This window comes from Pteropus alecto, unplaced genomic scaffold (assembly GCF_000325575.1).
Source record: "Pteropus alecto unplaced genomic scaffold, ASM32557v1 scaffold3, whole genome shotgun sequence".
Taxonomy (NCBI): Eukaryota; Metazoa; Chordata; class Mammalia; order Chiroptera; family Pteropodidae; genus Pteropus; species Pteropus alecto.
The window spans coordinates 10355759-10380737 of NW_006442484.1; the positions used below are offsets into that span (position 1 = coordinate 10355759).

Sequence of the window (24979 nt, forward strand, 5' to 3'; positions counted from 1 at the left end):
AGTTGGGGGATGCTGTATATTATCTTTCAAGTAGGAGGTTTTCCTTGTGGATCTATTCAAGTATAGCTGTGGGGTCTCAAGCTTGAGAGTGAGAAGAGAAAGGCTTTGTGCAATTAGACTACTAGAGTCTGACCACAGACAAGCACAGGCAGACATGCTAAATCAAAAGTCTACATTAATGGTCTTAATGCATTCTAGTCGCCAGAACTAGAAGTTAAACAAACAGGTTTTTCCTATCTAATGAGGGAGACAAGATTAGAAAACTTCTAAGAATAATTCCAGGTTTATGATTCAGGTCTTGGGCCACAAACTGTTAGGTTTCTGGCCTTATATTTCACTCGGATATGTTTGGTTTGAGGCCTTCATGAGGGTCATGTAACTAGGCTAGTATTTGCCTGCTCTTGACTCAAGCAAACTCCTAACCACTGGCATTACATCTACTCATTTCTTCAATTTTATAATCTTCTAGGCCCCCAGTAAGTTTACAGAGAGTATAGAAAACAGGTTTTGTGCTTCCTATAGCAATACCTTTTCCACTCAAGAACACTGACTTTTATTTTTCATTTCATAATATCTCTGCAAAAATTAGTAGAGAAATCTAAAGACATTTGAACAGGTAGTAGGTGGAATGTATTAGTAAACTGTACATTTAAAAAATAACTGCCATTTCCACTTAAATGATTAAGCCTTTGGTTTGGGGACGTTGAGGAGTTGTGTGTTTGTGTAGTTGAGAAAGGAGGTGATAGTTACAATGCATTGGAGTACTAGACAACTACCATAGCACTTAGAATATTTTAAGAACTCTGTATTTGTCTATCAATGAAGGAATAAATGAATGAACAAGCAGAGCACTGAAACTGACTCCAGATTTCCATCTGATGTAATTTAACATCAAAATTACAGAAATCTATATTCCTGAGAGACTTTATATTTTCTCTTGGAAATCTCTCTCATGTAACACAGTTTTTGGCATTGTGTCTAATGGTCAGTAAGAACTGAATAAGAGCAATCATAAGATGAATAGCAGTAGGACTGCTAGATACTACTAAACATTTGAAGTATATTATTGCATTTATCCCTCATAATAATACTATAAAGTTGGTGCTATATATTGTACCCATAATACAGATGAGTAAAGTGAGAAACAAGACTAAATAACTAGCCAAGTGCTCAAAAATATTAAATTATAGAGCTAGAACTCAAACCAAGGTGTGTGTCTTGCCCAAAGCCCTTGCTTTAATAAAAGAATAAGTGAATGACATAATGAGTGCAACTATGCTGTGTTTTTATATGGGGGCAACATGGAAAGGGTTGAGTAGAGGGAGTTTAGTTTAGTGAATGGCCAACTCTATAAAGTCTTTGTTATACAAACTCTCAAAGACGCCGAAGTATCAGTGCAGCCTCAGAAAGTAACAAGAAAATCTGAGAAAGTGAATCACTGGGAAACGATACTAAAATTAGTATAGAAGAAAGTTTAAGAGAAACACACAGGCAACATGGCACTAATTTTCTCCATCTGGTTAAGAGTCATCAATAGAAAGCAATAAAACTAAATCATTCATTTTTTAATAATTATGCTAAAATGCTTATGTTTAAGTGAAACACTATGCTGAACATAAGCTCAACTTCTATTAACAAAAACTCTTGGCATTCTGCAGCAACTTAGAGCCATCATATTGCTCAATTACATTGTACTGCAGATGTACAAATGAGGCAATTAAGAGAGGGTTCCTGAAGACAATACTGGATAAAACAACCAGCCTTTAACAGTAATTTTTTTTCTTTCTTTTAAAAAAATGTTTTCTTTCCCTTTCCTCCCTCCTGACTCCCTTAATTTCTTTCTCAATCTCTTCTTATGTTAAATAACAACTATAAGCTATATTTTTGAGATTTTATACATTTCAAAGCCTATATTACTACCAAGGTGGAATATTTCACAAAGTACTACATTGGAACAATTGATATCGCCACTTGTATAATTAGTCTTCATAATTAGTTGACTAAATGTTTCTGAAAAAGAGCTATTGTTAACCATAATTTGTACATAAGGAAATGAGTTCAACATATTTAAGTAGCTCCATAAGTAACAAAGCCAAGGCAGGAACTACATAATACATACATATTGTAACAGAATGGAAACATGTAACATTCAAAAATGGTCTATAGCTTAATACTAGTCAATTTTTAGACTAGCTCAATCCTATTCCAGAAATGACTTTTTTTTTTTTTAAACAATTTTGAGTCCTGTATGGATTTTCACTCTTTGAGGAAGCTAGTTGGGTGGGTTGTAGCAGCACGCAAAATATATATGTTCCCCAAAGACATCTTGGAAATTTTAAAAAAATAAGCAGCCTTTTTCTGCCTTCCATATTAGCACCTACTAAAGAGTAGTAAAATTTCCATGTATTGAAATAATACCCAAAGAAGAATTAAGCCTATTGATAATTTATATATTAATGTTAAACATTTCAATATAAAGAACATAGTCCAAAGATTATTGCAAGGGCAATTTAGAATGGTTCTTTAGGGAGAAACTCAAAGTATAAAAACTAAAGGGAATGAAAGAAAAGGAGAAAGAAGCATTTAGAGGCTTAGCTCATTCTCTTTTGATATAATCCTCTGTGTTCTTCAATTCCTCCCTTCATTGTCATTACAGTGGGCTTATCATCTATATATGGGGACTTTCAGACTCCACTCCCTCATCTTCAACCCACGATAAAAGTCAAATGACTCTGCATTTATTAAACTGTCAAATATCAGTCTCTAAGTAGCAATGGAGATCAAACATCTTGGCATTCTCATTGTATGTATTTTATATTTCAGTTTCTCAAAAATATTTTGCACGATATTTGAACAAGATTACTGTGCTATCTGAAAAATGTTTGGTTATACATCTTATTTCAACCAATGCTAGTGCACCCTAAGATACCATATATGGCTATACTCTTAAGGCATCTGAATGTGAAATTATTATCCACATACCATCATAAGAGAGGAATAAAGACAGATTACCTGGGGTTAAGAGGATGACTGACATAGTGATGAGTGAGCATACAACTAAAATCACCAACAGGGCTATAGCAATTCCTTTCCAGTTTCTCTGTGGAGGACTGTTACTTCCCAGTTCCTACCAAGATAGAAAAAAAAGTTTCACAATTATACATGCTCCAAGAGAAATGTATTCATAAAGAAATGATTCAGTGCATGGCACAATCACAGTTTGAAAGCTGATTAGAATCCTTTTCCTCTTCGGTAGCTCATTTAATTATTCAAAGGTGCATATATTATAGCTATCTTTTGTGGGGGGCAATCTTATTTCTCTAAGAGATAAACCAGGAGAGTTTTATGCCTACTGTCCAAAATGTAGATGATTTTAAATGCACTGACTATAAACACTAGGTTGATAGCCAAAATACTCTGCAAAATTATGGAAATAAAGTGTGTTATTTACATTTTTTCTTGCTACAATGGAACTTACAATAAAGATTTAAATATAAATATTCCCAAAGCACTATAGACTATGTTTCTGACTGGATGGGGGAAAAAGATTAGAGATGGGAAAATCATTTAAAATGCTGCTCACTGCAGAGCAGTGCACAGTTGTCGACACAACACGTCCTGTTTAAACAGTTCCCCCACCACTCATAAAAATCAACAGGGTGTAGTAACTAAATTAAACGAGTGCTTCTATATCAATGGTTAACAGCATCCTCTCCCTGGGCAGCATGTATGATATTGTCAAGGAGGTAAGATTGATGGATAAGGATAAAGTCGAGCATCTCTCACAATGCATATAGAGTAAAGCTTTTCATTTTCAGATGAGTCTGTGTTCTACTCTGTTGACTAGAAATGTGTGAGCATAATTCACCAAAGCATAGCACAGACCACACTGGTTTAAAATGAATGCCAGATTTTCTTTGTGATAAAGTACATAAAACACTGAGTCTCTTGTTTCTTTCTTCCTGCCCATCCCTCAACTTCTTTTCCTCCTTCCCCAGTAGAACCCTCTTAATTCAGAAATATTTACATGATTTCAGGACAAATAAAATGTCAAGTTAACTATGTGTGCATAAATCACCCTAGAAGCCACAGAGTACCCTTGCTTTAAACAACGATAGACAGTATAGCAAACATTTAATAAACCATAAACAAATGCCTGTGACTCACAGTTTAAAGCCTTGAAGCCAATTTTCAACTAGACCCAAATAAACAAAAAAAGAAACCATATATAGGAGATGTTTTGTTCTTATTTGTTTTACTTCATCTGAGAGCAACCACTTTTAAGTTGATCTTTCATGCTGAGGAACCAAATCCATCAGAAGGCAATTCCACTCATTTTTAAATGACTGCTTCGCACCTTTTATCATGGTTATCAAATGCTTGTTATCCAACACCTGTATTCTTCTTGCATTTTGGTTATAAATTCCATTCATATTTTCCACATCAATCAAGGAAGTAGGTCCCCAAATCATCTCCATTAGAGTAACGACATCATGACAAGAAATAGTTGACTTAAAACTGTAAACCATTTTCTGGAATGTAATTTTACTGTAGGTTTCTAGGTGTGTTTCTTCATCAAAATGATGGTTGATATTCTTCATATTAAGTGTCAACTTCAGGACAACTTAGAAGTCAGAGTGACAGGTTACAGAGATCAGTGCTATAAATCAAAGCCTAGGGTGACAATAAAGTTTTGAAACAGTCAACTCAAGAATTAAGAGAGAATGAAAAAAGGCGCAGCAAAGAATAGGAAGGGGGTGTCTAGGCTATGGCTCATAAATAATTTTGTATCTATTACGCAAAGAAAGGTAAGCTAAGTATTATCTCTTCACAGTGTAAAGGGAAAAATAATAAGATTAAGAAATTGTGGCTGAATTCACAGTCCAGTAAAAGAATCAAAAGTGAATTATAAATTTAAATAAACTGATTCTGATCTTGGTTCACTGTCACTCAAACTCAAGGCAAATTATTAGAGAAATTACTTCAGTTTGTTTTTCAGATTTTGAATATGATGTAAGCACCATGTGATGTCTACCAGACATTGTCTGACATAGTATAATAGCTTAGATTTCTTACTTTGTGCTTAATAGCATACTGAATATTTTATATTCAAAGTTTCACATATTCCTCATAAATATCAAATGAGATTACTAGTATTTTGACAAATTTACATATGAGAAAACTGGATTTAGAGAGATTAAAAATAAATCCACTTACTGTTAATAAGTGGGAAATCTCAGGGCTCAGTACATAGTCTGGCTTCAGTAAACATACCCCTTACCACTATAATATGCTGTCGTAAAAGTAAAATTTTTTAAGATAAATGCATGAATGAATGAATCAATCGATCAATCAAGGAATGCTCTGGACCCCATAATAAGAGTTGTACTTTAATATGTTTTCTTTGAGAAAATCCAGTTATATAAAAGCTGTCCTGGATTCTATAATGCTTTCAAATAAATCTAAATTTCCCCAGTCATAGCAAATTGGGAAAATACATTATTTTAAAAATGATAAAACATGTTTGAATGAAAAATAACTTTTTGTTCTTAAAGGATGCCCAAAGCATCTACAAGTCCTTATTTAGGAACTGCAGACTTAATGAACTCTTACTATAATTCCCCCCTCCCCATCCACCATACATTCCATTCCCTAATTCTCCTCTATTCAATTTCTTTCACATACATTTGATTATAGACACTGTCAATGCTTCACCATTGTGCTTAAATGTCTCTTCTTTTGGGAATTTTCCCTAATTATAAAATCCAGATCTAATTTTCCTTCCTATGAAAAAGAAATGCCTGAAATACATTGTACCAAAAGGTTTGACTCCAACTCTACTACTTAATATCGATGATACTACAAACATGTTTGTAAATTTTTCCGAGTCTCAGATTTTTTAAAAAACGTGAACTGTAATTAGAAAGATAATTACTTTTAAATTTTAAAAGGATTAAAACAAATTAAACAAAACTCTTACTTAAATGTACAATAAGAAAGTTCACACTAAGTGAACTGCTTAGGATGTTCTTCCTCCACACACCTGAACAGATAACTCTTTCTCATCATTTAAGTTTCATTTCAAATGCTGCTTCCTTGGGGAACCTCACCTGATAATCTTCCTAAAATAACATTCCATATCTTCTATCCCCTCACTCAGCTTAAATTTTCTTTATCGAGTTATAATTTTGGGGTATATCATATATCATGTTATATTTAATCATCTATCTCTATATATATCATCTATCTATGTGTGTGTGTGTGTGTATATATATATATTAAGCTGTATATATATGTGTGCGTGTGTGTGTGTGTATATATATATATATATATATACACATATATATATTAAGTTGTTTAAATATTTATTTTATCTGTCTCAGCTCTCCAAAAGAGAAGCTTTGTAAGTAACCTAGTTTATCTTACTCTCGCTATATCCCTAGCATTTTGAACAGTGTTTGGCACATACTGGGTATACCACAGATAGTAGAAAATGAATGAATGAATGGTAGCAGCTATGATAATTATAATTATAATAATAATAATGGTGTTGATAGTGATTATAATGCTTAAATCCATGTCATCATATCCTTGCTGAATTTTTTTATCACCTTAAAATAAGATCACATCTTAGACAACTTTCAGTTCCTTGAAGTGCTTAATCTCTGATTCTCTTAATAAGTGTTTAGAAATTGATCACTGAATTAATTAAATGGTATAATAGAGATCTGAAAGGGTATAGAGCTACACCGCCATTAGCTAAATACACATTAATAATAAACTTTTTAAATGTAGCTATTTGCTAAAGATTAATTTGCAATTACATATAGTTTCATTTATCTGATGCCTGGATTGCAAAACACAGTTACCATTTTTGGAGTTACTTTTTCTTCAACAGTCTCCTGCACGCTAATTTTTATTACCGTGGGAAGTAGTACTAATTGGCTTTGCTTTTCAATGACTTCCTACCAGCCAACACCTGAAAGCAATTAACTAAACATGCCAGGCCCACAGAATAGGTACGGTGCTGTGCAGCAGCCTGAGAAATGAAATATGTAAGGAGCTTGCAACATGATAATTCAGATGCTCTGGAAGGAGAACAAAGCCAATGTTGGCATATTATATTCCCAAGAGAGGTCTAGAGGTACAAAGACAAATATTTAATACTCCATATATAGAGATGCTTTTATAAGTCAGACCTTCAGTGAATGAATGCATCAGTTGAAACACTTGTGTTGAATTCCAGATGATATTCAATGCTGTAATTGTCTAGGGACATGTTGGTGCTACAGACCAAACTAAAGTGGATCTGTAACCTAGCTATTTATGTCATATTTATTGCCAATCAAATTACTTATCACCCTTCAGAGAACAGTTTAGTTTGTCACATAAAAATGTCCATAACACACATAGTTTACTTAAATCCAAATGTATTTTTAATGTATTCAAATGCAAAGGACAAAATATTGACAATCATAAGCAGAAAACCTACAAGGTTTATATAACATTTCATTTGGGATAAAAAGGGAAAAAAGCCTAACCAACACATTCAATTCTCTTAAAAAGGAGATAAAATAAAGGATACCAACATTTTTTATAGTATTCCATCTGTACCTCTCCTTAGGAAACTTCAATATTTATCTTCCATTTGCATCATAAGAAGAAATATCATCTCTCCATATTGAAATAATCTCAAAAAGTGATAACATTTAGAGAAAAATACAAGAGATAATACCATGGTGATAATGAAGTTATGCCTGTAGGCTGGATGTGGATGTGTTTTATTAAAAATAGGTTTCCTTCAACCACGTCTATTTTCTAAAAACCATAGAGAAACAGTAGAACACCTACGGCCTCAAGAAAAAGCAAGAGTGAAACTTTTAGGGAAATTAAGACATTTTAAGATAGCTATATAAGTGGAGAGAGTGGTGTGAGACGTGCACACACAGGCCTAGGGAAGATACATGCTGCAAAAAGATCTGAGAATAGCTTCAGTGTTCATGCTGGACTATCCAGTGAACATCTTTATCCACACAGAGCCAGTTTCCAGGGACTGGAAGAGGTGGCTATTTTTCAAATGCCCAATTTTCAACAAAAGATCACAAGGCATACAAAGAAACAGGGAAACATGTTTCACTCAAAGAAATAAAATAAATTCTGGAAACTCACAGTAAAATAACAAAGCCTTCATAGTTACCAAAGAGAGAATTTAAAACAGCTATCTGAAATATGCTCTAAGAGATACAGGAAAATGTGGACAAAGAACTAAAGAAAATCAGGAAAATAATTACATAAAACAAATAAGAATATCAACAATGATTTAGAAATTATTTTTAAAAAACATACAGAAATTTGGATGTTGAAAAACAGAATAGATGCATTGAAAAACTCACTACAGTGATTCAAAAGCAGACTCAAGAAGTAGGGAAAAACTCAGTGAACTGGAAGACAGGTCATTTAAAATGATTAAGTTTGAAGAGAAAAAAAATGAAGAAAAGTAAACAGAACCTAAATGACTTATCAAGTGGATGAAAATTCACATTATAGGAATTCTAGAGGCAGTAAAAAAAGAGAATGAAAGAATCAGAGAACTTATTTGATGAAATAATGACTGAAGCTTTCCAAATTTAAGGAAAAATATAAATACAAAAGCACAAGAAACTCAATGAACTCCAAATAAGATAAACACAAATAGACCCACACTGAGACTAGTTATAATTAAACTATTCAAAGTCAAAGACAAAGACTCTTGAAAGAAGAGAGAGAAAAGTAATTTATCACTTATTCACAATAAAATTATCAATGGATTTCTCAACAGAAACTATCAGAACAGAATCACTGGGACAATATATTTAAAATGCTGAAAGAAAAAACAACAACAACAACAACAACAACAACAAAAAACTGTCAATCAAGACTTCTATGTCCAGCAAAATTGCCCTTTGAAAAATAAGAAGAGAAACTCAGATTTTCCCAGATAAACAAAATATGAGGGAGTTCATCACCACTAGACTTTCCCTATAAGAAACATTAAAAGGACTCTAAGTTGAAATAAAAAGATTTTTAGACAGTAATTTGAAGCCAGATGAAAATGCAAAATTCCCCATGATGGTAAATCCAAGGACAGATATTAAAACCAATGTTATTGTAATTTTGGCTCCTAACTCCACATTTTACTTTTCTATAGGATTTGAAAATCAAAAACATTAAAGGAAGTAATTGGTATAACTCTATGTTAATAGATATGCTATATAAAGACATGATTTATAAGATCAATAACATAACGTTGAAAGGATGAAACTATAAAGAATTTAAATTTTTGTTTGTAATTAATTTTAGGGTGGTATTAGTTTAAAATATATCACTGTAACTTTTGGATGCTATATGTAATCCCCATGGTAACCACAAGAAAATTCTATAAAATACACACAAAAGGAAATGAGAAGGGGATCGAAACATATCAAACACAAAAAAGTCAACTAAACACAAAGGACAGTAAGAGATGAAATGAGGGACGAAAAAGTTGTAAGACATGTAGAAAATGAACAAAATGTCTATATCCAGTCCTTCCCTATGAGTAAACATAGATAGTAAATTTAATGAACTCCCTAACAAAAACATAGATTGATAAAATGTATTAACAAAAAACAGGATTCAACTATATGATGTCCACAAACAACTCACTTTAAATTTAAAGACACACATAGTTTGAAAATGAAAGGATGGAAAAGATATCTCATGCAAATAATAACCAAAAGATATCAGAGGGGATAAAATAATATCACACAATTTAAGTCTAAGTCAAAAAAATGTTGCAGGAGCCAAAAAAGAATATTATTATATAATAAAAAAATAGGTAAAGGATTTGAATAGATGTTTTTCCAAAGAAGATATACAAATATCTAAGCACATAAAAAGATGCTCAATATCTCTAATCATTAGGGAAATGCAAATCAAAACCATAAGCTACTTCTTCATACACAGTAGGACAGCTATTATCAAAGTGTTGACAAGGATGTAGAGAATTTAGAACTCTGTATATTACTGGTGGGAAGGGAAATGGTCTAGTTATTGTGGAAAAACAGTATGGCAGTTTCTCAAAAATTAAATAGAATTACCACATAATTCAGTAATTCCACCTCTGTGCTTATTTCCCAAAGAATCAAAAGTGTGGGGAGTCACTTATGGACATGTGAAATTGTATAACAAGGAACAAGGATATTTGTGTACTTGGCAACGATGTAAGAAGTTGAGATTGTAAAGCGCTGGGAAAAACCGGGAGGTAACTGTTCACATAGCAATCACTGCACATTCCTTGCAACAGTTTAGCAGAGAGTTCTGAGTTGTGAGAATCTCATTGTTCTACTAGATATAGTAATCTGGCTAACCTTGATTCTTGACTACTGTCTTTCTTATTGTAATGTTATAAATAGTGTGTTCTAAATAAACTCAGGGACACAGATACAGCTTGATTCTGTGATCCCTCCTGCAATTCTGTCTGTCTTCTTTCTTTTCCTCAGTCCATGCTCCCCCTTTCAGGTACCCTCAATTACTTCGTCGGCTGGCTTCTGACACAAAAGTAGAAATTTGAACAGATATTTGTACACTTATGTTCATAGCAGCATTGCTCACAATAGATAAAAGATGGAAGCAACCAAATTGTTCATAGATGGATGAATCGGAAAACAAAATGCAGTATATATCTGCAATGGAATATTTTTCATAATTAAAGAGGAAGGAAATTCTGACACATGCTATAACATCTATAAACCCTGAAGATATTATACTGATTGAAATAAGCTAGTCACAAAGGCATAAATATTATGATTCCACTTATACAAATTACCTAGGACAGTTAAATTTATATAGATACATACTTTCTATCTCTATGTGATTGCTAGGGGCAGGAAGTGGAAGGCAATGGGGAGTTCTGATTTAATGGCTATGGCGTTTAAGTTTGAGAAGATGAGAAAAAATTCTGGGGATGGATAGTGGTGAGAGTTGAATAACAATGTGAATGTGCTTAATGCCACAGAACTGTATACTTAAAAAATGTTATGACAGTATTTTTTTGATCAAGCATATTTTGCCACAATTTAAAAAATGCATATAATAACAACATTCATAATAGCAACAATTACTTTAGAAAGTTTTATTGTCCAAAGAAAGAAAACTACAAAACTTTACTAGAGGATCTATAAGACCACTTGAATGTAGGAAATCACTGAATTTCTGTCAAGCAATATTCAATATGGTAAAAATGTCCATTTTCCTAGATTAATCTAAAAATTTAAAGTAATTCAATGAAAATTTTAACAGAACTCTGTTTTCTTAAACTGATAAAATAATCTTGACATTCATCTGAAAAAAGATTATATAATATATAATTTTGAAAAAAAAAATAATGGTGGATGCCAGACATTGAAATAGAATATAAATCTGTGTTAATGAAAATAGTAAGTTATTAATAAGAAAAAAATTAAAAACAAAACTATATTTCAAAGAAATCAGTTCCATGCACATGAACACATATAGACAAACTCTTTATAATTCGATCTCCAATATCTCATTACACCTGCTTTCTATAAGGAAGGACTACTGAGATTTCACATAACTTTCCAATGAGATGTCTTTACAATCTCTATGGTGCCAAAGCAGAGTCAATTTTTCCATTATCTTACATGACTTCTTAACAGCATTTTAAGCCATTAACAATTCAATCCTCCTAGAAAAGTCTTTTCTTGCCTCCTATTAACACCACCTCTCCTGTTCTTTATCTTCCAGTGCTAACCACTTTTCTATTTTCCTTTCCGGTTTCTTTTTAGGTTTATTTCTAAACTATGAATTTCCTCCAGACCTTGGCCTTGGTCCACTTTTTTTCTCTACATGAACACGACTTCTAGTGATATCATCCAATACCACTTTGTTATTCAAATTTTTAATCAATTTTATATGTTAATGTTAAAAAGAGAATGCATGGCATGCTATTTTAAATGAAGATAAATGATCTCTAAGTAAACAGCTAAAACCATCACCATATCCTTCAAGTAGCCTATTTTCTCCTTCTATATGTATAAATATTCTTTACGCATCATCGATTGTTACTTACGGTACCTGCTCATTAAATTGCTCATTAAATTCATGCCATTCATTGTCCCACAATTGTTTATGCTTCTCTGATGAGAGGATGCCATATTAAGAGTATATATTTTGATCAAAGATTTTACATTTTCAAAATTGGGTTTCTTATTAGATTGCTTCTATAGACCTATTTAGATAGGTCCTTAGTTCAGTGCAGTCCATAAACCAGCAGAGTCTAAAACTGACCTATAGATGCTGAAAAACATAATTTTAAAGCTTGTTTAAAATAAAATGTATTTAGCTCACTCCAGACCTTCTGATTTCCATGGCCAGGTTGGCCCTAAAATCTCTAAACAAGCTCTCCAGGTGATTCTGCTGTATGCTAAAGTTTGACAAACATTCCGCTAAATTAGTGATATACAAAGAATTGTCAATGTCACCTCTGAGATTGCATGAATGTAAATTATTCAGCCCCATTGCAGACCTACTGAGTTTTTTGAGGAAAGGCTGAGCACAGATTTTAACAGGTTTCTAGATGATTATGTGTATGGTAAAGTTTGAAAAACTCAGCAACAGAGATTAAGTTCTAGAATGATATAGTTCTGGAACTGCTAAAATCATCTCTCTCATCCTCGAGAAATTTGGTGGTCATATTATGGCTTAGTGATTTTGGAGTTAATTTCCAATTATCTATTTACTACCTCTATTATGTATACAATTGACCTACTATTTTATAATTATAAACCCAATTAGTAGTGTCTAAGACATAAGGTCATTTTTATTTTCTTCCTCTGTATTTGTTATTTACTGAATCAAGTTTTTGTCTCAATGGTGTTCTACCTGGTCAGAGATAATCTCACAATCATTTTTGTATCCCCAATATCTAATATGGCACATAGTAAGTGTTCAAAATATATCTGATCGAAGCACTATGCTCAGCTTTATGCTTTAAGAGATAGGAATAGGATCTTCAATCTTGAGAGATGCATCTCAGCCATGTGAGGACTAGGAGATGAACTAGCTATCTGCTTCTGAAATCTAAAGGGAAAAGAATTCCAGGAATGTAGTGTCGGTCTCATGTCAGCAACTGTTTAAAGAGTACTAAAAGAATCTTAGTGATCTACTAACTAGATCAATAGCTTTAAATCTCGGGGTTGATTAGCCAGCATGAGATGCTAACAAGCCAAACAATCGTCTTTGACCTTGATTTCAGGATATGAGAAAACAGTAAACATAATTTCCTGTCTTCCCAAAGTTCTAATATTTCAGCAAATTTAACTCTTGCTAATGAGGAGGGTAGAGAATCTCATTGGATCTTAAATGCTCAGCACAGTTGTTGGTACACAGTGCAACCATATATTTATTAAATATATGAGTGTAAGAAACTATTTATTAAATATATGGTACACAGTGCAATCATATATTTATTAAATATATGAGTGTAAGAAACTATTTATTAAATATATGGTACACAGTGCAATCATATATTTATTAAATATATGAGTGTAAGAAACTATTATTTTAGCTTTTTACAATATTTGACCTTTATCTTTAACTTGCAATTACTTGCAAAATAGAGGTAAATATTACTGACCAATCTGCATATATATGAGCCTTCTAAGAAAAATGTAAATGAAAACTGTTCATAAACTGATTATTCTATAAAAAATTAAGTTACATCCATACCTCTCCAATCTGAAAAATAAAAAAATCTATATATAATTGTTCATGAATATTGTTATTGAGTCAGGAAAAGGAGAATGTTTGAAACAGTTTTATGAGACTTCTACGAATTCTTAATAACATATACATTTTTGAAGCCTAAATATGACCTTGGCCTGTTGCTATGATAAACGTCAATTTATACTGAATAATGGATAAATGGGTTACTGGAAAGGAGGAAAGAAGAGAAGGCAGGAGAGAGGGAGGGAAGGATGGAGAAAGGAAGAAAGGAAAGGAGTGAGAGAGGAAGGGAGGGACTAGGAAACAGTCCAAATGAGTTTATTTCTCTCACATAAATGATAATCCAGTTGAGGAGATCAATAGTTCATTAAACATTAGAAAAAATAGAAAAAAAATTAAAATAGAATCCAAAATAGAGAAGAGATCTTGGTGGTGTTAAATGTTAAGGATGCGAAAGACCAAATGTATTTTGACCTTTTCTTAAGTAAAAAAGATTTCAATCAGTAAGATTAAATGTGAAAGACAGAAGGTCACCCCAGGCTGAGGAAAGCCCCATTTCTTGTTATCTCTTCCAGTTAAACAATGTGTTTAATTTGCTTCCTTTTCCAGTGGTTAGTTAAAGGTTGCAATTGCCCAGGCGTCAAAAAAGATTCTAAACAAAGGTTAAGAAAATAGTAAAGCCATTAGCAAAGTAAGACGGCTTGAAAAGAACAAGTGGTGCTATAGCTTCAAACTAAATTCAAAGCCAGGATTACTAATTTGCTCTTCATTACACAGCTGACCTTTAAATGCTCCAGTCATCTGGGGAAAATTTGGCAATTCACCTGATCTTTTTATTTTAACTAACTGCACTTTTACATCAACTCCCAAGCCAAAACCAGCCCAGGGAGAACCCTCTCCTGAACAGGGGCCAGTGTCATTTCTCAGTAAGGCTCGCCAGAGGAAATGTCAGTGGCCAGGAAGAGTTTACCCCCTTCAGTAGAAAGACCTTGGGTTTCTCAGGAATAGAAACCAATATTGAAATAGATATAGTTAATATAACTCAAAATAATATTTTCCACACATTTATTTATTAAATATCTATTACTTACTGACTCTTAAGAAATAGAATGTGATAAATTTTGAAAATTCAGCATTTGCTTCATTGTAAACATTTTCAATTCTGCTTTTTAAATAGTAGATATGGAGATATAGTCACGTCTATTAAATTTAAAGAGAACATGTCTGTAGGAGACAATCTTTCCAACTCTTTCTTCACATACAGAAATTTAATATCATAAAAAGACAGCTATAGCTATGACCTCAATTTTACAGCTTCTACTTCCAAAGAAAAAAAAGCAGAAATTAATGAAATGGGGCAGAACAGGAACTAAATGTGTTTTTAATTATTTTCTTGCTTTTGCCATTAAAATGTTAATAAGTATCACATCGGTATTTGAGAAGAAAAATAAATTATATATCTATCCACTATGGTAATCAATATCCTTATGATCCTTTTAATTGGACATGTTATGAATATGAGTGTGTTAACTTCTCCGCTACTCTCTGATGGTTGTAACCAATTCTAACACATATATACTATACATCCACACTATTAAATGAAAAGAAATTAATAGATATTTGGACTTTTTTTTTTTTTAAATCTGCAGTAAGATAGTATCCTGGTTACTTTTCAGAAATCCCATGGACCAGGAATAATTAAATAAATCTCAAGTAAGTTACACTTTATATGCATAAGGACTCATCATGCATCATTTGCGCTCTGCTTAAAGGAGGACTTCTCTGGCTGAAGTTTTTGTATGCAAGAGTAAGGCAATTACTCGCCTCAAAGCCAGTCAATGTTTCTATTCATTTGCTAAAGACAGTCTTCTTTTCCCTCATCTTTGTGAATACAGTAACCAGTATCTGCAGCAGTTCTCAGAACGTCTCCTCAGTACTGCTAGTCAAAAATAGACCATTCCCATACACTTTCAAAACAGGTTTGCTCTAAAGGTTAATTTTGCTTGAAATATTAGATTATGGGTAATTTAAATTAGAATTTTATTTTGCACATCTTAACATTTTCATTCTGCAAGAAAAGGGATTAAAATAATATCAACCTTATGTCTGAATGGGAGAGGAGAAGATGGGAAGTGACGACCCCCAGTCGGGAAGAAATAACCAACTTCATGTCTTTCTTTCTTGTAAAATCATCACTCCTTTGGCTACATGATAAACAGCAACTTATTTCCTGGTGATATTTATTAACATAATAAAAGCATTCTGAGAATTTGAGGATATTCACTAGTTGTCTCAAACCAGTAGTAAGCCCTCCCCTCATAGAATACATTAATATAAAGAATCCATATTAATAGTCACAACGATAAGCTTACCAATATGGACCTAACCATTTTTCATTCTGTTAAGTCTTTCAGAAGAGATTTGCAAAGATAAACTTAAGAATAGTTCTTCAAAGAAGAAAAGCTGTAATACTACTCTGGAAGCTCCCTTTTTGAAAAAGCAAAGAACAAGGAAAAGTGGGGCAGGGCAGGGGGAGAGAGAGAACAAAACAAAGCAATAATAATTCTTCCAGATAGAAATTTACAAAACTTAATAAACAAAATCTACGTACTGGCAAATGAACTGCACATGAGCTGAATTTTGTTTTTGTTTTTGTTTGTTTTTTTCCCCGCCATTGCATACAAAGTGCTAACAAAGCCTGATGCACAGTATTTCAATGTATATTTGATAAATAAATAAATGAGTTTCTAAATCCAGAAGCACATTTTCTTCAAACCTCCTAGTCAACATGTACACATCTACATCATGATGGCCTCTTGGACCTCTCCAGAATTATTCAGTGATCCCCCAAGGATGCATAGTAGGGAAGGATGCTCCTGCCCCAGTATATTTAAGGCTTATCAAATTGTATCTGATTGCCCAGTTTTATGTCTCTTCTCCTTCACTAGATCTTTAACCAATAAGTATTTATTGAACAGGATGGAAATGACTAGTATAAAATACGCACTGAGAGTTAGGGTCTCCTTTTTCAGGAAAGATATCTATTCCATTTTCTTTCCCCAAGTTTATTGAGATATAATTGATGCATAACACCATATAAGATTAAGATGTACAAAGTAATAACATGATACACTTATATATTGTGAAATAATTACAATAAGATTAGTTAACGCCTCCATCACTTTACATAATTACTATTCTTTTTGTGATGAGGACATTTAAGATCTATTCTCTTAGCAACTTTTGAAGTATATAATACAGTGTTATTAATTATAACTTATTCATCTTTTAACTGGAAGTCCATACCCTTTGACTAGCACCTCTCCATTTCCCCACCCCAACCCCTGACAACCACCATTCTACTCTGTTTCTACTAGTTTAGCTTTTTTTAGATTCCACATATAAGTGATATCATACAGTAGTTGTCTTTTTCTCTCTGACTTATTTCACTAAGGATGATGTCTTCAGGTTTCACCCATATTGTTACAAATGGCAGAATTTCCTTCATTCCCATGGCTGAAAAATATTCCATTGTATATACCACATCTTCTTTATTCATTCTTTCATAGACAGATATTTAGGTTGTCTCCATATCTTGGCTATTGTAAATAACACTACAATGAACATGGATGAACAGATATTTCTGCAAGATCTTGACTTTAGATATACATCCAGAAGTAGGATCGATGCTTCACATGGTAGTGTATTTTTAAATTTGAGGAACTTCCATACTGTTTTCCACAGTGACTGCACCGTTTATTATTCCCACCAAAAGTACATAAGGTTTCACTTTCTCCGCATCCACACCAACACTCGTTAACTTATCTTTCTTTTAATAGTCATTCTAACAGGTGGGAGGTGGGATTTCATTACGATTTTAGTTCACATTTCTCTGATGATTAGTGATGAACATTATTTCATGTACCTGTTGGCCATCTGTATGTCTTCTTTGGGAGAAAAATGTCTATTCAGGTCCTCTACACATTTTTAAATTGGATCATTTTATGCTATTGAGTTGTGAGTTACTTACATATTTTATATATTAAATCTTTATAGATATACAATTTATAAATATTTTCTACTAAGGAAAGATATATTTCTTTTGGTATTATTTTTTATATTAGAAAATTGCTTATTGTTTAACTCTTTGATTTGGCAATTAGAGGAAGACAATGAACATCTTTTCTAAGTCTTAATTTGCTCCTTTAAAAGCAGAGATTTACAGATATTTGCACTGATTTAGATTTCAGTGATCAAAGATGAACTTTCATGGGATTACTAGGATATATGAAACTAATATAATGACCTTTTCCCCTCTTTCTCTCTTTTTCTCTCCTTTTTAAAAAAATTATTTGTAAATCTCTATTCTACCTATCTCCCCACATATTGAATGTGTTACTGAATGCTACCCTGTGTTATTAAGTTCTACAGCTTATGGACAGCTGAACATTTTCCTTTATTCTTTCCTTACCAGAAGCTTGTCTGCACTACATGGTGGTATCACAGTGAAATTGAGAAAGGGGAATAAAAAAAGCACTGCTTTCTCAGAGTTAAATCATAAGGCAAAGAATCAGTTCCAGTCTACAGAGAAAGATGCTGCCTGTATTCTGATTCTGTTATTATCTCAATAGAAGCTACACAGAAGTCAGAGGAAGGTAAATGCCAGAAGTGCCCGCCCAGTTCTTGACCACTTTGATTTCCAAAATACATAAATTTCTATTGAAAAAAAATGTATAAGGAAATATTAGGCTCAGATTATTAAAATTTATAATTATAAAATTGATTTCCCTTACTTTGATTCCATGTTCACCAAGCAATTTCTAGATGTTCACTTAGCTTCACTGAAATTCCTGTCAATAGGAACAGAAAATTCGGACCAGACTGACCTGAGTCCTGCAGCCTACAAGGCCATTTTTCTTTTATCGATTTATCCCTTAACACTGATTTTGTTACCAATCTCTGTGCTTTCGATTAATGTGAATCTATACCCAAGATGGATCCATTTAATGTGATTATAAACATCAAAATATCTGTGCACCAAACCTAAATGATAAATCTTGTACCTAGGTGAATCCATCAAAATAAATAGAATATTATGAGAAATGTGGATGACTAGCCATTTAACTTTTCTGAGTGATAGCTTGAACTTGGCATTCACCTGTCTTTCAAACTTCCACAATAGACACATTTCAGGATTCAGTCAACCATCCTCAGTAGGGTACCTTAGTTGCAATAGTACATCTTAATATGCCATGTGACAATGCCCAGATCCTTAGTAAAAGTACATGTTTCAATTTGATACCTACATGTTTAGCAGTTTCAGGAAACAATTTTTAGTGAAGCAACAACAACAATAAACACATTATACCTATGATCCACTCAGGCTATGCTCCCCAAATTTGGACACATACTAATTTGGAGGACACAATAGCATAGCAAAAATATGATAAGCTTAACAATAAATTCAAAGTATATTCACAGAGGAAACATTCTACCTAAACATTTGATGTGTGGAAGTTTTCTACTTAATGACTAAATTAAAATATGGTGTTTTAAAGTAAGCATAGATTTAGTATGGAGTAGTGAGCAAAAGTGAGGTGGTATGTTTTATAAATAAATCATTTAGATCCTAAATATATTTCAAGAAGTAGTTTTTTATTGAGTTTTTAGGCTTCCTTATTACTATTTAGCAGGAAAGTTTGAAGAACGCTACTATAAGATCAAAAGAATTTAAATTTTATTTTATAGATTTTATACATGTATATATAAAATGGTTTATATGCAGGTATTTAGTTTTATATTTTATGAGGTCTACTATGTGAAGGATGCTGCTAAGAGGCATCCATTTCTATGGAGGTAAAGTTTAGATTTAAAAAGCTTAAACAGCACTAAAGAAAATTAGACTAGCAACAGGACATAATGAAGAACTGAATACTTATTTGTCATTATTTAAATGGAATAAAACTTTTCTCTAGAAATATTTTGCAACAGGACCTAATACTGCCTGTTTTGAATAGCGAAAAAAAGAGTTCTATAAGGAAACAAACGTTTGACCTGAAAGTCTATTTAAAACACTTAACAGTTCTATATTATCCTGATTATGTAAACTCACAGGAAAGGCAATCAATGTTCCTAGTCTTAAACTTAGAAAAACAAAGTCCACATTTTGTCATAGATTTTTAGAGAGTGCACAGTGACATGGCACTATAAAGTCCAGTCACTACCAAGGTCTTGGTATTGATGAATGTGTTTAAACATAATAAGTGAACAAAAAAGATCAGATCAGTGACCATTTCATCCTCATAAATGATCATTTCTAAATTCTCATACCTATAAAACACGAAAGTTTCCAAGTGGTAATTATTTCATTCTTATTCATAAGTGGGCTTAAGAGTAAAGACATCTATCATTCACATAAAGGTAGTGGTGGAAAAAAATATGTGCATAAATAAAACATATTGATATAGTGGCCATATAAATGTTCAGGAAGACAAGTATTATGATATCAGCATATAGCAAGGCTGTTCTTCATTTAAAATTTAAAAAGGAAAAACAAAACATACCATTAGTTTACCAGCTATTGGAAATTTGTGGTGAGTAAAATTCAATGTGTTGCTTAATAAAGCTTAAAATTCAATATGTTATGTTGGTTAGTAAAGCTTAAAGTTTTATGTATCCGAATTTAATAACATTTTATCAATGACCTTGAATATTTAGTCTGGGAAAGACTGAAGAAGTGGTATGTGACAAAGGGGCAGAGCCTGATCTGTGGTCATACAACAAACTTTAGGCTCACCCTTGATTATAGGTGGAAAGATGGGCATATCAGCAGTGATTACTCTGCCTCAGAAAGTGTAAAGTTAATTATTTACTTTACTTTCATATCGTTTAAGAAGAGAAAGGAGGTTTCTTTGCTGGCCAGGAAAAGGAAGCATCTCTCCAAGTAATACAGGAGTTGGAGATATCAGATATAATCTTATTGCATGTGCGTGATTATGGATGTATCATACATAATTTAGTGAACAAAAGAAAGTGTTTTTCCCCAAAACATGTATCACCTTCAAGAAATTCTGACCAAACCAGTGTCAGCGATATTTTTAAGGTTAAGACAATGGTCTCTACTTCAAAGCTATTTTCAAATCCGTTCTTATCCCTGCTTGAGCTTCAAAAACATGTCAATCTGTACTCTCCAATGGTTTAGCAAGATTTTACCCAGCACTCACATCAAGGCCTTGTATGCCCAGAAGCAAAAAAACTTAACTATTAAATATTTCTATTGCACCTTTGATTTGCAGTAGCTCATGTGACTTAAGGAAATGCTCTGTCAAATTCTTGCATCCGAGGATTCCTTTTGAATCAAGCACGGATACTCTTGATCAAACACACTCTATATCCAATCCAGATTTCTGAAAAGGTCATGAGAACATTGGGGACTCCACAGAGGTGAGCATTGTTTATATAACACATAATAATCGAAACACTTTTTTTTAATAATTTCATTTCCAACTATCATTATCTGAATAAGCATTATGGATTTTTTTCACCATTGTCTCAGGTAGCTTTATATTTTTTCCCAACATTTTATTATGAAAATGTTCAAACACACAGAAAAGTTGAGAAAAACGCACAGTGAACAGCTATGTATCAAGTGGCTAGATTCCAGTTATTTTGCTATGTATAGCATTAACTTTTTAGGTAAAATTTACATAGAGTAAAATATACAAATCTCAAATGAATCAAGTATTGTTATTTTCCATGTGCCTCAAGATTTGTCTCTTTCAAATTTCAGTGAAACTTCCACTGGCTCTCACCCCTTCTCCATTTTCTGATACACTGGTACATGGTCAATTCATTTTTCTATTTTCACATCCTTAATAACTGCATGAATGCTGATTCTACAGTCCTACATTTTCTTCCATTCCAGAGTAAGGAAATGCAATTACTTAAAAAAAAAAAAAGAAAAAGAAAAAGAAAAAGAAAGAAAAAGATACGCAATTACTGAACTTTCATCTATTCTCCTAGATAGCAAATACATATATGAATTTTTACTCTTGAATGTTTCAGTAAAGTTTTAGCCAACTCTCATATAAAGGTTGTATATCCAGAAGCAGGAAACTTAAATATAATAGACTGTTACTACACATCAGGTTTGTAGCATATCAGTGCAATGTGAATTAAGAAAATTTCCTGACAAAGATTTCCACATTATAATTCCTTTGCTATCAAAATCACACTAAAGTTGATTACTTTCTTAGTGATCTTATTCATTTTTTAATGGAGAGTATAAATAACAGCAAAATGACCTTTCAAAATAATAAGTATTTTTATACATGAGTGTAACAATAAACTTCACTTCTCCCTTCTCTATCACCTAACTCCTAACACCCCTAATTACCTCATCACCTCATTTTTCCACGTACATCCTCTGTTCCTCTTCCTAAACTCTATTCCAGTTACTGTTGTCAAGAAAGAGCCAATATTAGTTCAATTCTGAGCCTTTCAAATATATATATATATATATATTTATATATATATATATATCTGTATGATACAAGTAGATGCTGATGAAAGAAAAATTAAATATCTGATAAATTGGAGTTCCTAAGAGGCAAATTATAACAAAACAACTAAACAAAGAGAAGAGGCAAAAGGAACAATTGGGTTTTAATATCATAAGAGGCTTTGAATGTGAGTAAACTAAAGTTCAGCCCATCACTCCAGAACCCCGAATGGATGGATGGATGGATGGATGGAAGAATGGATGGATAAATAAATAAATAAAGTTTAAAGAATAAGGATTAGTCCCTATCTAAATAATTCCTATATAAGAACCTAAAACAGTAAATTCAACTTGTCTGGCAAAATGTTTGAAAGTGATTTGGCTTTCAGAAAGGAGCTCTTTTTAATTCTAAGACAATTTAAAAAAAATTTTTAATCAGCTTTCCATAATTGCTTATTAATTTCAGTGATCAATTTTCACTATACTTAATCTTTTCTCCAACTTGCTACATAAAAGTATGGGCATAAGAGGCCACATCAATTTTGATTTACCTATTTGAAAATATCTCAGTGTTAATATGTAAATATAGTTAGTTACCTTCTATATCTATATATCTATATATCTATATCTCTCTCTATATATATATACACACACACACACACACCTTAAACTTTGTAGGTTACGTGACACAGGAAAATAAATAATATTTTAAAATGTCAAATTCCAAAAGATGTTACTCTACATGTATACCTTGAAAAGAAATTCAGTTAAATATGTCTGAATGTACATTTATGCATAACATCAGCCTCTTTCAGGATTCTCAGAAGAATTAAAAAATTTCTCTTATGTTGAAGCAGAAATATTAGCACAAAAACTGCATCAACCAAAATCTCTCCAAATGTTATGAAAAGCTGTTACCGTGTAAACTTTAATATTTGCAAAAACAGTATTAGGACCCATAATAATTTTTTCACTGAGTATTTTCTTATAAAAACAAAACAGTAGGGCTATTTCTTCCTGTGGTAATGAAACAAAAGTAAATACAAATAAGTAGAGTAAAGACTATGATTTAAAAGTTAACACTTTAGTAGAGCTAATGTAAAACTTCCCCAAAATAATATATAGAAACATAACTGCAGCATGCATAAAAATGGACATAAATATGTTAACCTGTAGAAAAGAAAATAAAGGCATTGAAGAAACAACAGACAGAAAATGCTTCACCAACTACAATTTATCATTACTTTATCTCTGCTAATACTTTAATCACAAAGTGAAAACGTGACTGTAGGGCAAAGAGAAACAGCTATCATGTAATTACACATAGAAACTACAACCCGAATTGTTCTTGGGTTTTATTTGCAGCAATTGTATCCCAAGGTACATGACTCAGAGACAACAGAGTATAAGGTTTTCTCTTTTTCCATTCTTAGAAAAAAGAGAGAGCCAGAAAGGATGACTGACCAATTTAACAATGTTCTTTGCTTGCTGAGATCAATCGATCTTTAATTCACCAAGCGCAGTGCTTCTTACATGCTTGAAATGAAAAATGTTTCATCTAATAATGAAATGCCTTCCCTCATTGTAGTTCTATGTAGAAAGGTCACCAGTGTGTAACTTGTACACATTCTAAAGTGTTAATATATACTCAAAGAAATTTTAAAATAAATCAACTCATATAATTATTCTTCCTACTATACACTCATTTTTACTCATCATATGCTCATTCTTATCTGCTTTTGCATATATGGCAAGTTACATCATAATTCTGATATTATAGGCAATGTATCTTTCAGCTTATGAACTAGCAAGTATTAAATCTCTTTTTAAAATACAAATAGCACTATAATGACTTCACAGCTGATGTGTGAGAGAGTAGTGGGTAAGGACATAGTTGTCGCTGGAAAGACGTGAGCCCTGGACCTGCTCTGTCGCTTGTCTAAATTTATGATTATATATTTAAGGTGTGTATATATCTATATCTATATCTATATCTATACTAAGCCCTTAACAGAGCCAGGCATGTTATGGGCATACAGTTAATCTTAGTTAGTTGTTATGATAATTAGTCACAAACCCACACTTCATATGTTAAAACACAATGGATAAACACAATGGATAATCACCATTGAGAAACTGAGAGAATGAGACAATTATGGGCAATGGTTGCAGTTTTGGAGAACGATTAGTTTTAAAGGAAAAAATAAAGGGAGATGATATAAGGGGTAAAGTAATCTGATAGGTCCTTTTATCCCACTGGTCCTAATTGGTGCCTCTTTCAATGCATGGTACCTTAGATGTACAGATTTATAAAACATAAATTTTAACTTATGTTTCATTTCTTTGCATTTATTTCAGAAGAATCTTATTTTTCCATAGCAATATTGTAATATAGTTCATTTTCAAACAACAACAAAAATACATTTACCTTTCTTTTCGCCACTGAGCCAAAGCTAGTTTTGTCCTGTCTTACCATAACTGGTTAACATAACTGCTTCACAGATAATATTTTGTGCCATTAATTAAAAGTGCAAGAAAAATTACTTGATGCTTAAAAGCCTGACAGGTTTGAATATGAGGTCATGTTTTGACTTACTGAGACTACTCAGAGATTATAAACACAAAAATAGGGGTTTTGAAAGATAATACATTATTTATAAGCTGGTAGGCCCTCTATATTCAATTGGTTTAACACATAAATACCAGGTTAAAGAC

The 24979-nt window shown here is 32.4% G+C and overlaps 1 protein-coding gene across 12 annotated transcripts in view; it reads right to left on the reverse strand.

The window, feature by feature from the left end:
* The window catches only part of DPP10 (dipeptidyl peptidase like 10), a 1220852-nt gene that overhangs the window by 460226 nt on the left and 735647 nt on the right, over nucleotides 1–24979 (reverse strand). For 7 of the 12 annotated variants that reach the window (XM_006921020.2, XM_025039373.1, XM_025039377.1 and 4 more), the window contains one exon: nucleotides 3013–3127. The exons of 1 other annotated variant lie outside the window; for it this stretch is intronic. In XM_006921020.2, the coding sequence (XP_006921082.1) occupies nucleotides 3013–3127 (115 nt within the window). Of the gene's footprint in view, nucleotides 1–3012; nucleotides 3128–3978; nucleotides 3991–10553; nucleotides 10563–24979 lie in introns of those variants that run through there. 4 more of the 12 variants (XM_006921022.3, XM_025039376.1, XM_015596475.2 and 1 more) reach the window with 3 other exon arrangements.